Source organism: Cryptotermes secundus, unplaced genomic scaffold (genome assembly GCF_002891405.2).
Source record: "Cryptotermes secundus unplaced genomic scaffold, Csec_1.0 scaffold47, whole genome shotgun sequence".
NCBI lineage: Eukaryota > Metazoa > Arthropoda > Insecta > Blattodea > Kalotermitidae > Cryptotermes > Cryptotermes secundus.
In genome coordinates this window covers 1,227,451-1,241,624 of record NW_019721002.1, presented here as the reverse complement: position 1 = coordinate 1,241,624, position 14,174 = coordinate 1,227,451, and the positions used below count along the sequence as shown (strand labels likewise).

Sequence of the window (14,174 nt, the reverse complement as noted above, 5' to 3'; positions counted from 1 at the left end):
TTCCTCGTCCATCTTTACGGAGTCGAGGTTGTTTTTTCCATTTTGCTCATTTTACAGAGTGTAGGACTCTCTGGACGGGTGATCAGCTCGTCGCAAGGCCGCTACCTAAACTCAGGACAATGCAAACACATACCAAACATCCATGCCCTGTGTGGGATTCGAACACACGAGCGAAGACAGTAAATGCCTGAGACCTCTCGGCTACCGTGACCTTCTAGCCTTTTTTTCATTCACCTGTATTCGTCTCCAGGTCAGTGTAGAAAGAAACGGAAAATAGATTGTGTGCCCATACTGCTTACTGAGGTGAAGCTATCCCTGTAACAGGCCTTGGAGGCCCATAGGGTTGTGAGACGTCGAGGCTCCCACGTTTCCTATACAATCGACTCACATATGGCCGTGAGATTAGGTAAAGCTATCCCTGTAACAGGCCGTGGAGGCCCATAGGGTTGTGAGACGTCGAGGCTACCACATTTTCTCAGCTCACAGATGGCGATGTGGTTGTCAGCCTTACGCGCCGGCCGCCCTATACCCACCAAGAATATTCATAGTACTCATTTCTGTTAGAGGCTGAGTCGACCCCAGGACCATAGTGCGGCTGGAAGGATTATGTCGATTAAAGAAAATCCAATAAACTCGTCGGGAATCGAACCCGCGACCTTCCGGTTTGTAGTTATAATAAGAAAATAAATAAATTTCACTCACAGTATGATGTTACGATATAACATTTCTCTAAGACTTCTTTTAGAGCAGAGTGAAAAGTTATTTTCTCTGTATCAGAGTCCCTGGATTGTTCACAACCCGCCTCACTGGCGTGTTGCTATGACGGCGTAGCGACAGAACGCGGGCAACAGCCGCTGCTCCTGTTGTTCAATCGCACTAGAGAAATATACACAAGCAATGCTCGACCGTGAGCAACGCTGTTTTATCGCAAATCGCCCGGGGAGCGGTCAGGTACAGCTACGCAAGAAAGAGCTGCAACACCAACTTCTCAGCTACTTGTCAGAAAAAAGCATCGAAGAAGCTAACCACAAACCACCTCACTAACAATCTCTGTGGTGCAGCGTATTCCTTGTGAAGCTTGCGGTTGGTCAGCTGGTCATGATATGTGTAACTCAAAGAATTGTAATAGTCTTTGGACTCGCTTTATGCAAACCATAAAAAAGTAAATCGGCATGTAGAGTTCCAAACAGATTACATACTGCCTTCTGCAATGTGACGTCGTGTAGTCTGGTACAAAGTTACCAATATTTTGGACGTCTCTGCTGCATCCAAACTGAGGACAGAACAACGAGGAGACGCTGGAAACTAGAATACTCGTAACTTGCTTCCCCTACTTTTTACATTGAAGATGGAAGCAGCAGGTTTCTCCGAAACGTTAGTAGCCCTAATAGTCACTTCAGCGATAATCTTGTTCCAAACCCGAAATAAATCACTTCTAAGAATATGAACCTAGTTGTAACGACGTGTTGTTCGGCAAATGTCCACTGACGTTTCGGCTGAACGTATCGCCCCCATTTGCAGTATCGAAGAGTATACGTTCGGTTGAGTTTTGGTAATTCAGATCCTTGGCAGTCAAAGGGGTCAAAGGTGCTAAAGTCTCATATGCAATGAATCACTCTTCTACGTCGTTAAACACTTTCCCACCAGATGCCTCGAAGTGTCCCATCTTGTGGCCGCTCCGGCCATACTTCCTGCATCGGCCGCAGGGTGGCGAATAGGTCGCACGATATAAGCGCCATGTCAGTCATAGTTCCAAAGGGACGGAAAGTGAGTGTTGTTCTGGCGAGAGGTCTGTTTCACGGCTATAGACGTAACTTCTAGCGTACTTTCAAAATCATCTGTATTATTAGAGTTAATAAAGTTTTATAACGTTAAAAACTATGATACCATCCTTCATAGGTAACCAAGTTATATATAAATAAAATCTTACAGCACTAATGACACGATCAGTCGCCGCAAATCATGTGCACCTTTGAGTAGCAGATGGCACTAGTGTGCCGAGGAATGTAGCGCTCGTTGCGACGCTTGTAGGAAGTAGCTTCTCAAGCTTTGAGCAGATATAGGCACGACTTTCATGGCGAGAATCTGTTTACCGTATAACATTCCAACTTATCCAGTCCCTAGTTCTACTTAAGGTTACTGTTACACTCCTTAAATCTCCTGTTGGTTTTTTTATTCGCTTCCACTCATTGGCCTATTGTACCTGTCCTAAGTGATTATGATGGAAAATTTGGTGGAATGAAGATTGGCAGGGGAAACCGAAGTACTCGGAGAAAACCTGCCGAGCGCCACTTTGTCCACCACAAATCCCACTTCACCACACCCGGGCCGCCGCAGTGGGAAGCCAAGAATAAACTGAAAGAAGAAAGCAGTCTTCTGGGATTTGGCACCGTGTATGTGTGGTTAGCCGACGTTTCGGAGGAACGTATCGCCTCCATCTTCAGGGTAGAAGAAAAAATATAAGAAATCTGTGGTCCCACAGTCTGCTTTTACCGGTTCTCACGGTCTCTTCGCTTGCAGATTTCTTATATTTTTTCTTCTACCCTGAAGATGGAGGCGATACGTTCCTCCGAAACGTCGGTTAACACCACATATACACGGTGCCAAATCCCAGAAGACTGCTTTCTTCATAGTCAGCGCCGTGAATGCCTCAAATCTTACAAGAATAAACTGCTTGAGCTATGGCGAATCTAGTGTCCATTTTCCTTAGCTTAGATCATTTATCCAAAGAAGTCATTCAAGCACGAGGCCCTTTGTGACCTTTTGTAACAAGCCTATTGTTTACGGCGAATTAAGTCCCACGCCCAACCCCCAAGCTGGAACACCACCCCTTCTTGGCTGTCTGCGACTAGAAACTACTTAATACAACTGAGTGGTTTGTTGAATACATTCGTAACCAACAGCTTCAAGAGAGGTCCTTCTCGAGAAGCTGATAGTTGTAAAGCTAGTCGGTAAATTCCAAGCATCTTTAGGAAGCTGAGAGTTCACCACCCGTTATGGGCTATGTGTAATTGTTTAATGGTATATACCTCTGCACCTGAGGCACCCACCTCCAAACGGTTCACTATAGCCCCTCTAGTTGCAACACGTTCCTACACAATTCACATGTTTATGCTGCCATACGGAAAAGCAAATGGGCCTACAGACTTTTCTATGGTACCCATGCCTGTAACAATGTAGGTGCCGGGATAGTGCAGTGGCTACAGCGACTTGCTATGGGCTGGCCAGCCGAGGGGTCAGAGTTTGACTTTCGGTAGGCTCAAGAACTTTCTCTTCTCTATGTCGTTCTTAATTAGTTAAGCACGGTGACTTTACCTTTTACCTATGATAATGTATACATTATTATTACTATTATCGCTCTACAACCCTCTGTTGGGCCTTGGCAGCTTTTTTCAGTATCATAATGTATACAGTTGATAGAATTCCTCGGATAGTGGATCAGCCCTTCGCAAAGCCGCCATCTACACACTGAACAACAGAATAAACGTACACAATATAGACATCCATACCTTGAGTGGGATGCAAACCCACAATCCCAGCATTCAAGCGTGTGAAGACAGTTTATGTGTTAGACCATGCGGTCACGATAATGTATACATATATCACTAAATATCATTAAATGTACACAGTAATTTATCTACATGTTTTGAATTCACTGGTCATATACATTCTGCCAAAACTGGGACTGTCTGTTATTTCAGCACATTACACCACAATTGTAAACATTCTTGCAAGTATTTACAATATACGTAACAGCTCTTTCACCTGATGATCAACAAGGTTAAATTTATTAATGCTAAATTACTGCATATAATAAACTATAACTGGACACAAGCTTGTGCTGATGTCAAGCCAAAGTACAATGCTTCATTTAAAATGATGAAGTAACACACTAAGCGAATGTAAGGTAAAATCATGTACTTATGGGAAATACTTGAAGCATTTCAACTATTCTCACATCACGGGTGTTATCATAAATAAAAACACAGCGTTCAATTTACATTAATGTTAATTCACAGCATTTACATTAAGTATCAGTCATTAACAGGAACAGCTTCATTGTATATTCACATAAATTATATATAACATTTCAATCATATTTATGTATTTCCATATACATTAAATTAACCAAATTATTCCTCAAAAACACAAATAAAAATGTGTAGTTCCAAAACCCACAATTTAAATCCTGCAACACCGTAAACTACCCAGACAACAGTAATCTTCACTCTGTAACTGGAACAGTGGTTTCTTATAATCAAATTCTCGACAAAACTTTAAAAATGAAAAGAAAAATGAAATGATACATATTGAATATGTACCACAGTAATCTTCACTTTGTAACTGGAAGTGTTTTTTTAATTCAAATTCTTTATGAAACTTCAAAAATGAACAGAACACAAAGAGGAATCACACAAAAAATATAAACAAATGAAATGACACTCATATTGAATATGTACTGTTATTTAACAGGACCATTACATAACCTAAAGAGATACGTGTACATTAGATACAAAAACCTAACCAGTTAACCTGAGGGCACTAAATTACATACCATTTCCCCTGTTACTTTTGGATGCACATCGCATTCAGGCTCCACTGTTCAGGACCATCCCTGTATTCAGTGATGTTACATTTTCTTTTTCCTAAGACAGTTCACATGTTTATGAATTAGCTTAATTTACCATATAATGTATACATAAATTATCATATAATTAGTTAACTTGTGTTCACATATCTTATATAGATCGAACACATCTGCTTGCAGATGTTCCATCAACTTCTGCAACAGCAAGAGACTATCCGTCTGAGACCCACATCAGTCTCTTCCACAGAATACAAGACAGTACAGTGTGAGGTTAGCAACAGTTACAACACCCTCAGGAACACTCCTGCTCTTTAGTGTCGAGTGGGAGATGTGGTTTCCTCAGTCACTCCATACAGATACTGGTGTAATAATTTTGAATCGCCCCACAACAAACTGTTTCGCAACACCTTCCAAATCATATTCATCAGTAGCATAACTACAAATTATTCAATGTGAGACTCACATAATGAGAAATATCTCATCCAGTCTGCTGTGTTCAAACTTGCAGTAAAGGTATCACTTTTGTTTCAGGAGAAACATTAGGATCGTGGGCTTGTGGGACATGACACCGTGCTGTATGATACCAACCAACGTTTCACAGGAATGCATTGGCTCCGTGTTCGGGGTTGAAGGCCTTTACTCCAGATGGCCATGCTACACTCCAACATACCTACCCATATACATGGCATCGCATCCCAGAAGACACAGTACTGACCCTCACTGCTATAGGAATACAAATACAAGCACATTCATCATTATCTCTACATCACTCTTGATGACAGCGACAAAAAAGCTAATATTCCTATGTCACACCATGAATTCAGTGGGAATGAGGTTAAGCTCCTGGCATTCTTGACCTCAGCACTACACGGAAATTAATGTTCAGCTGACTTAATGCCTAGGAAAGAATTGTGGTATGCATCAGACAGGAGGCTGCATGGACCTCAAGCTGTGGAGCCCTGCCCCTACAGCCTTACAGCCCGTAGTCAAGTCTCTGCTGGCTGACTTAACCAAGCCAATATGGTGATGACTGCAACAGAACAGAAATTGTGCACAGCTCCTGAATCACCACTAAGGAGCAGAACTAAAGGCAATGTTAACTGACCCAAAATTACACTGTTCTATTGCTTGGAACTGTGAAGCATGTTCACTTAAGAGTACTCCATCATGCCCCACAACAAACACACGAAAACCGTGCTTTCAACTTCAGTGATTCCTTTTTGAAGGAATCAAAAATTGTGATCACTGCTTTTAATTATATTGATGATATATAAATGTGCCATTACACAATTGGTAAATCAGTCAGTGCAGTGACTGAACTACGGGCTAACAGCCTCACAATCAGGGTTCAGTTCCCGGCAGGGGCAGAGAATTGTCTTCACCGCTGCATTCAGACAATCTCTGAGACACACCTAGACTATCTAATTGTACAAGGGCCTTGATTAAAGCGGCCGGGGCGTCAAACTGGCCATTCACCTTAGCCCAATGCCAAGATTAAAAATGCTGGAGCTATACTTGCACTCCCCCGCACACGTCTTCATGGCGTGGTGCTTAATCAAGCACATAGAGGTCACCTTCTGACTTGACATTGCAGAAATGTAGCCGGCACACAACATGGCTGGGGGCAGCAGACTGGGGTCTGATACTACTCTGGCTTCAGCAAGCTTACTGTGACTTTCACGCCGTTAGGAGGAACTGAGGAAAACAAAGAACAGTGAATTGTTTCTCCAGTTTCAAAAGGCACTGATGGTGTCTGAGAAAACACTAGTAAATCCCAGTTACTATCGCCAAGGCGGTGAACTGAAACTTGGACCTCGTGGGTATAAACTACAAATGAAATAGAAACCTAGCATTTACATACATTTTGGTCCCTTGAAACCAAAACTTCAGTTTTTGGCTTGGAGCTGTTACTTTTGTTTTCACAGGCAGTTCAAGTGCCGGGGGCGGTGTGAGTGTGCCTCAGTTTCACTCCGAGGGAAGCAGTCCGTTGAGGTCCTTTCCTTCCAGGTCCTTCACCTGTGGGATGGTCTTCTTGAGCTTGGTGACCTCGGGGCTGTAGCCCCACATGACCAGCTCCACGTGCTCCTTGGTCGGCACACCCCGCACCTTTTCCTCTGTGAGGTACAGACGGGGCGCGTCATCTCCCTTGACGCGGTCCACGAGGGGTTTCAGGTACTTGTTGCGGTGGACGTCCCAAGTGATGGACTTCTCATCATCGGGGTTCACCTTTAGCACGCGAAGCTTCTTCAGGTCGCCGTCGGCCTCGCGGTAGGCCTTGAGGAAGCTGATATGGACGCCGGGCACCTCCGTCTTGACGCCGTACCTGTCGGCCAGGGGCTGGAAGGCCTCGACCACGTCGAGCGGCAGGTACCCGAGGTTCTCCTTTGCGCGGCTGCGCGAGCGATACTCATTCAGCCAGTTCTCGAATGTCTCGATCGCCTCGGACAGGTTGCGCAACTTCTCCGGGTCTTTCGTGCGCTTGTGGATGACTTTCGCGCGGTGGAACATGGAGTTGATAATCTGGAACTGGAACGTGACGTCACGGCCCTCCAGCAACTGCAGCGTTTCCAGCGCCTTGTCCTTGTCCTTGAACCCTGCGCCCTGGAACGTTGTCTCGGTCGTCTCGCTGCCGAACAGCTGTCCGCCCGCCCACCTTGACGTCTTCTTCTCATCGTTCGCGGCGCCGTTCTTGTCCTCGGCGTCCGCCCCGCGCTTGTCGGATTTCACCTTGGGCATCCTGTTGCAAGGAGTGACATCTGTGAGGGGCGATGATACTGGTGGTGATGACACGGTGCCTTGGAGAGTGTTGATATGAGAGGAAGAACGGGACCCCGCCATAACTCAGGTGGTTAGTCCCAACGGCGGCCCGGGTTCGAACCCAGGTCATGTGGGATTTGTGGTGGACAGAGTGGCACTGGGGAGAGATCTCTCGGACTACTTTGGTTTCCCCTGCCAATTCTCATTCCAGCAGCTGCTCCACATTCTTTAACCATTCGATTATCGACTCAGCCTCTTAACAGAAATGAGTACCAAAAATCTCCCTGGGGTTAAAGGGTGGCCGGGGCGTAAGGCTGACAACCTCACCGCCATCTATGAGCTGACTGTCCAGAAAATGTGAGAGCCTCGACGTCTCGCAACCTTATGGGTTTCCACGGCCTGTTACAGGGAGAGATTTACCTCATCGACGCTACAGTCTTTATACTGCCAGAATCTTTAAATAAGCAACTAAAAGAGCATCAGAAACAGGAACACAGAAGTCGAGGAGGATCTGCCGCAGAGTGTACTTCTCTTAACGGAAACGCTTCTGAGAGTTGCGTCTGTTTCATCACTAGCGACAGTCCACCCGCAACTGATAACGCGGAGTTACTGAACCCGGAGGCGGCTTCTGCCGCTACACTCCGCGAATCGAATCCCTTGATGATGAAGTTTCATACCGTAAGGCTTGTTTTGGGAAAGAACGCTTGGGCACAACTCCAAATTCACTTCACTCACCTCTTATTAAATTTGATGGGGGGGGGGTACAGTGACAAGCAGTCACGCGAATTACATTTTTTTTTAATCTGTCTCCTACTTCCCGGAACGAACACAAACTAGCGCTGGGCTAGTACATTCGGGCCTGATGATTGACGGTTTTGTGCAACAAGCCTCTACACGCATGCGCGCCTCAGATTATTCAAATGAGTATTTCTGCTGTTCTACGTCGCAAATTTCGGAACCNACAAATCATTCGAACCGTATTGAATCTCCAACTGAATAATAATGTTTCCCCTGAGCTACTACATGAAGAAGTGTACAGAACTTGGAGGTAAAACTCCACCCACACGTTGTGCACTTCGCCAACTGAAGAGTGGTTAATTTGTACCCTTTGGCAGCTCTAGCAGAGACAGTGCTGACAGATGATGACACTGTTATCAATAATAATAATAAATTTACATAAACTTTCCAGCCACACTGTGGCCTTGGCGTCGACTCAGGAATCTTCCTGGGGGTAAAAGGCGGCCGGCGCTTAAGGCTGACCTCACCGCCATCTGTGAGCAGATTGTCTAGAAAATGTGAGAGGCTCGACGTCTCATAACCCTAAGGGACTCCACGGCCTGTTACAGGGCTATATCTTCACCTTTTTATAATAATAATAAGGTAAAATTGTATCTGTGCTTAACTAATTAGGCACAACTCCATTAAGGCGTATGTGGGAGTGGATGTATAGATCCACATTTTCTTGACCTCGGCACTAGTTGGAGATGAGTGGTCAGCTTCACGCCCCTGCCGCTTTGCCCCTGGGGAAAGAGCCCCCGTACCCATTGGATAGGACGCTGGGTGGGTCCCAGAGCCGGTGTGGACGTGAAGAAAAAATTCTTTGCCCTACCAGGACTCGAACTCCGACCCCTCGGTCGTCCAGCCCGTAAGCAACCACTATACCGACTGCGCTATCCCGGCTCCCATAATAATAATAATAATATAATGATATCATCATTATGACAACACACTATTACCTTTCAACTTCTGAAACACTGCGTAGAATATAGTTTTATACGCCGTCGACTGGCGTCCATATACTTGGCTTCCCACACAAACAAAAAGGCACAATAAGCATAGAATGCGCAAATACGCTGTACTAGTCTTCTCGCAAAACATCATGCCCTGCCCGCTTGTATCCAGGCGCGCATTTAACTGACCGCAAGGTACAGGCAACGCAGTGCGGATTGTACTGTACCAGTCCCTCAACACTCAGCAGGGCAGGGGAAACCGTGGATCAGTATTGCTCTGAGCACCACTATTCCAGCATGTACTGTACACTGGGGTTGAACTCGGGCCTCCACGGCTGGAAGCCGGCGACCTAACCATCTGAGCCCCGGCACTGCCTTACCAACGCATCAAAATGTCTTAACACAGAGGCAGAATTTACTCAAAGGAAGAGGTGCTGCAACAAAGGCAGTGATAGGAAATGGATGTCCGTGATAAGAACAGCAATTATAGCAAACCGCTTAAGCTACAAGGCACAGTACTAACCTCACAATCAGCACTACACTACTTTCTGCAAGACCTCCGCCCCTCCTGCAAGTCCAGTGCGTCTCCAAGTGAAGTTACCTTAATGCGGGCCACACGTTTTGCCTGGCCGGAATGTAAACACGCGGGGCGCGTCCAATGGCGTCGCTAGGACAGAGAGAGACGAGCGCTGTCAACAGTCCGCGAGCAACAGCGACAGAGAATGCTTTCCGCTCGCGAAGTGTGTCAGGGTCCCAAAATACGCGAGTGATGTCACAAGATGACGTCATAGACCATAAGAAACCAACCAGTCCGCTTGTTACAGTCGTGGATATGCAATCTCTATTTCTGTCTATTCTATATATTAACAGAGAAATGTGAGCAGTGGCGGCTTGTGCACTTCAACAAGCGTTCTTGCAGTTAGCGTTATATTGTTTTCTAGAAAGCTTATCAATCAGTTCTTTGCCAGATCCGAGGTTCTCACAGCGGTCACTATGAAGAGTTCTATCTTCATAGATGTAACGCCTTGTAGTCCGGTAAAATGCTAACAGCTTAGCTTACTCTTTGATCCTGAAGATGGAGGTCATATGATCCATCGAAACGTCGGCTGACCCTTACCGCTTTCCTGATGCGGGTACAAGGAAATTTATTTGCAATCCAGAAAAGCATGGTAATTCAGATGTTGCTTGAGGGCAAATATTGTGTAAATATATGAAAAAGGTTCTGACGTTGGTGTGTACGTATGAGTCCAAAAATCCAGTAATTCTGAATAGAAAACTGTATGAAAATGTGAAAGGTAACACGCCGTCCCCCCCCCCCCCCACATTTTCTACACAATCGGCTCACAGATGGCGGTAAGGTCGTCTGCCTTACGCGCCGGCCGACCTTAACCCCCGGGAAGATTCCTGCTACTCATTTCTGTTAGAGGCTGAGTCGACGCCAAGGCCATAGTGCGACTGGAAAGATTAGGTCAACTTAAAAATGCAATGACCTCATCGGGGGTATGAAAATAAATAGGAAACGAAACCAAACAAAGAATTCAAATCAAATAGGACACTAAGTTTGCAAGAGAATAAACTTTAATTGATGTGTTAGACTTTAAAAATCTTCTTCTTCCTCGTAATTAGGCTGGCCACATCTTCACACAGAGAGAAAGAAAGGAAGTCTTTCTATCGCTTACGATGTCTTGCTGGGCTTTTTCCCTTTTCTGTGGAGTTACCCCTGACGACGCCTAACAATTCTACCTTCTGTCATTCTCGAAACGTGTCGTTCCATTCTTACCTGCGTTTATCCACCCAGGCCCCTACTGGCTCGACTCTTCCTCCTGCTTAATCTAAATAAATGGAAAGTGCGCCGTCCGCGTGCAGCTGGTCCGAATTGCTGACGTTTTGCTGTGTGTGTGGACACGTCAGACTGTCGTGCCAGGGTACTTAAAAAGTGCTTCGCAGGCCTGCTAACTTAGCCATTACATTTGCATAGATCCATCAGAAAGAAGTGTAACTTAGTCGGTATAGCGACTGGCTACGGGCTGCACGACCGAGTGGTCGGAATTCGAGTCCAGGTAGGGTCAAGAATTTTTTCCACGGAGTCCAGACCGGTTATGAGGCCCACCCAGCCTCCTATTCAACGGGTACCGGGTGTAAAGCGGCAAGGGCGTGAACCTGACCCCTCACTTCCAACTAGTGCCGAGGTCAAGAAAATGTGGATCTATACATCCGCTCCCCCATACGCCTTCATGGCGTGGTGTTTAGTTAGTTAAACATAGGGACTACTTTCACCTAGAGAGATTGCGGATTTATACAAAAGAGAAACCCAAACTGTTCCTAAATAACCAGAGATTTGAGGCCGTCACGGCAGTGTTTTGGGATGTGACGCCGTGTAGTCTGGTAGAAGTTCGCTTATTTTGGGGGGGATTGCTGATTGTTTGGTAAGCCAAGCCGATACATGAAGGCAGGGATCTCCTCCAAAGCGTCGCTAAGATTCTACCAGAATGCACTGCATCACCTCTCACAGAGCAGTACTCAGCGAGTTTATGGCCTTCAGTGAGCCTTCAAACAGCTGCGAACTGTGTCCGGCCGGCCCTGAGTGCTTGAAAGTGGCGCGGGTTGCCAACTTTCGCGCGGAGCGGTAGGACCTCGTAAAGAGGTCACGCGCTCCTACCGAATTCGCACCTGCCACTGCCAGTGAGGCCAGACGTGGTGCATACCAATTTGCACCGTGGCACAAGCGTCGCAGGGAGTGGCAATGTGTAAGTGTTCAGGTACAAGAAGTAACCTGTTTCAGCCTCTTTGCCTTAAACACGTCTCAACAGCTTTGTAAAGATGGTGAAGCTATCCCTGTAATAGGTCGTGGAGGCCCATAGGGTTGTGAGACGTCGAGGCTCCCACATTTTCTAGACAATCGGCGGTTATGAACATTCGGGTTCCATAAAATGTTGGGACTGGGCGACTGGCCGCTTCTCAAGTAGGGTTCGGCTCTCATGTACGTGTAGTTAACGATTTCGCTTACATATCAACTTTCTCTATATAAGACATTTTTGCAAATGGCTTCTGAGCTAAACTGTCTTCGAATCGCTACAGACACACTGGAAATTTTCTTTTCGACGCTATGTCCAATGTTACAGAATCCAAACGAGCCATGTCACAAGCAGGCTCTTAAACACGCAAATGTCTGTTCAGCACTGCTACCCCGCAATGTACAGGCAAGCCGCAATTCATTTGTACATCAAGTGACTGGAGCTCAGCAGCCGGGCGCTGGTCAGTGATGTAACGGCTGACGTCAGGCGCTCGCCATGTTTACATGGTCACCATATCTTATTTGTTTAACCTCACTCGCAAACAATGATCATGAGTTATGCGGTGTTTACCTTCGGGCAAGCGGAAGTATGGCCGCTTCCATATTACATTCTCACTGGATATGAACGCTAAGGCCGAGGGCAAACGAAGGAAACTGGCAACCGCAACGCAACCAAAATTTTCCGAGTATCGTTGAACACATGTTACAGACTGGGGCAGCGCAAATTGAGGAAACTGCTTCGCCGTTTCCTTCAGTAACATGTGTTCAACTCAGGCTGATAACAATTCTCGGAAATTGCGGTTGCGTTTCGGTTGCCAGTTTCCTTCCCGTGCCCTCGACCTAACAAGCTAGTGTACTAATACATGTCTGGTATCGACTTTCACCATAGAAAAAAGGAGATACAGGGCACCGTCTGAAAAAACCACGAGTCTTTATCGGGGTGGGGTGGGGAGTGATTGCCAGATAATCTGTTTACAGCCTTTTGCTGTAACCGTTGAAGCGTCTTTTCACTGATCACCAGTGGCGGCTCGTGGCTTTCTTATGTGGTGGGGCTAGTCACTATATTTTATTCGTGGAAATCGAAATTCGATTATATATATATTGCCAATAAAGCCATTTGCAGTATATATGTGTAGTTGTAGAGGTCGTGACAAGTAATTTAAATGAGGAAGGACGGAAATATAGGGAGTGAGAACGGATAGACCCCTCTCGTCATCAGAAATGATTCCTATTAAAGGCCAAACAGTGACGCTTACTTCAGGACTAAGATCTGGACATGAGCGTCTGAATGGGCTCTAAATTAAGAGAAAGTGACTGGCCAACCGTCAGTCGTAAAATTGCTTGAAACGAAGCAGGAAGTAAAGAGGATTTTTGTAAACATAGAAACGAAGCGGTAGGATATGTGGAAGACGAAGGCGAATAGTTGTCATAACCGTGGCGGTCCTGTGGCAAGGCACTGGCACATGGTTTAGGAGATACGTNTGGTTCGAAGACATGACTAGTTTTGTGAGGAAAAAATTTAAGAAATTTGTGCATGTAGGAAGCAAGTCGTACTATATGAGGAAGGTGAAGGTAACAAATTTGTATAGATCTGGTGCTACGTGGGCAATACATTGGTGTGGTATTGGGACGGTATCGGGTTCGAGACCACGGTGTCTTTTGTCAATAGAAATTGAAAAGTGAATAAATAAATGCGATTTTTCTGCAGCTATAAACCAAGTCGTAGAATATTTTTTTTGAGATAGATTCATACAATCTGTCCAATTAAGGACAATGAGCACTTTTGGTGACTGAGGTAACTATGTCATTAACAGTGTTAATAAGGCTATCCCAGTAGATGCCTTAAGATTTGTGGCATGTATACACTTAAAACTAGCTAAATCTATCAGATAAGTCTGACGGCTTGAATCTTTTTAATCTCCTAACTTCATCTTCATGGGTTAGTAGTGAGGCTGCGAGTTCGTTTGGATGTGCTTGTAGTCTCCGACTGTACTTAGCACTACACTTTTTAATTTCTTCTCGCACTGTAGATACACTTAAGTCCTTATGTAACACTGTATTGGGCACATACCAGGGCGCATCAACTATTTCTCTGAGAATCTTGTTCTGAAATCGTTGTAGTATTTCCAGGTTTGAATTGCTGGCTGTTCCCCACAGTGATATTCCATACGTCCATATAGGTTTGAGTATTGCCTTGTAGAGTAGGAGTTTGCTATTAAGAGATAGTTGTGATCTTCGTCCGATTATCCAGTACAATTGCCGAGTTTTCAGGCCCAATTGTTTTCTTTTGCTGAAGATATGTTTC

The 14,174-nt window shown here is 45.4% G+C and overlaps 1 protein-coding gene across 1 annotated transcript; it reads right to left on the bottom strand.

The window, feature by feature from the left end:
• Positions 1–3,632: 3,632 nt before the first annotated feature.
• Positions 3,633–9,789, bottom strand: LOC111874243. The gene is made up of 2 exons (XM_023869578.2): positions 9,599–9,789; positions 3,633–7,325 (listed from the first exon to the last, which is right to left on the bottom strand). Exon 2 carries the CDS (start codon positions 7,322–7,324, stop codon positions 6,554–6,556), a length of 771 nt encoding a protein of 256 aa, XP_023725346.1. The 5' UTR covers position 7,325; positions 9,599–9,789; the 3' UTR covers positions 3,633–6,553.
• Positions 9,790–14,174: the final 4,385 nt, after the last annotated feature.

Bases quoted from the DNA above. Each gene is read 5' to 3' on its own strand.
- LOC111874243 (XM_023869578.2), bottom strand. From the start codon at position 7,324: ATGCCCAAGGTGAAATCCGACAAGCGCGGGGCGGACGCCGAGGACAAG.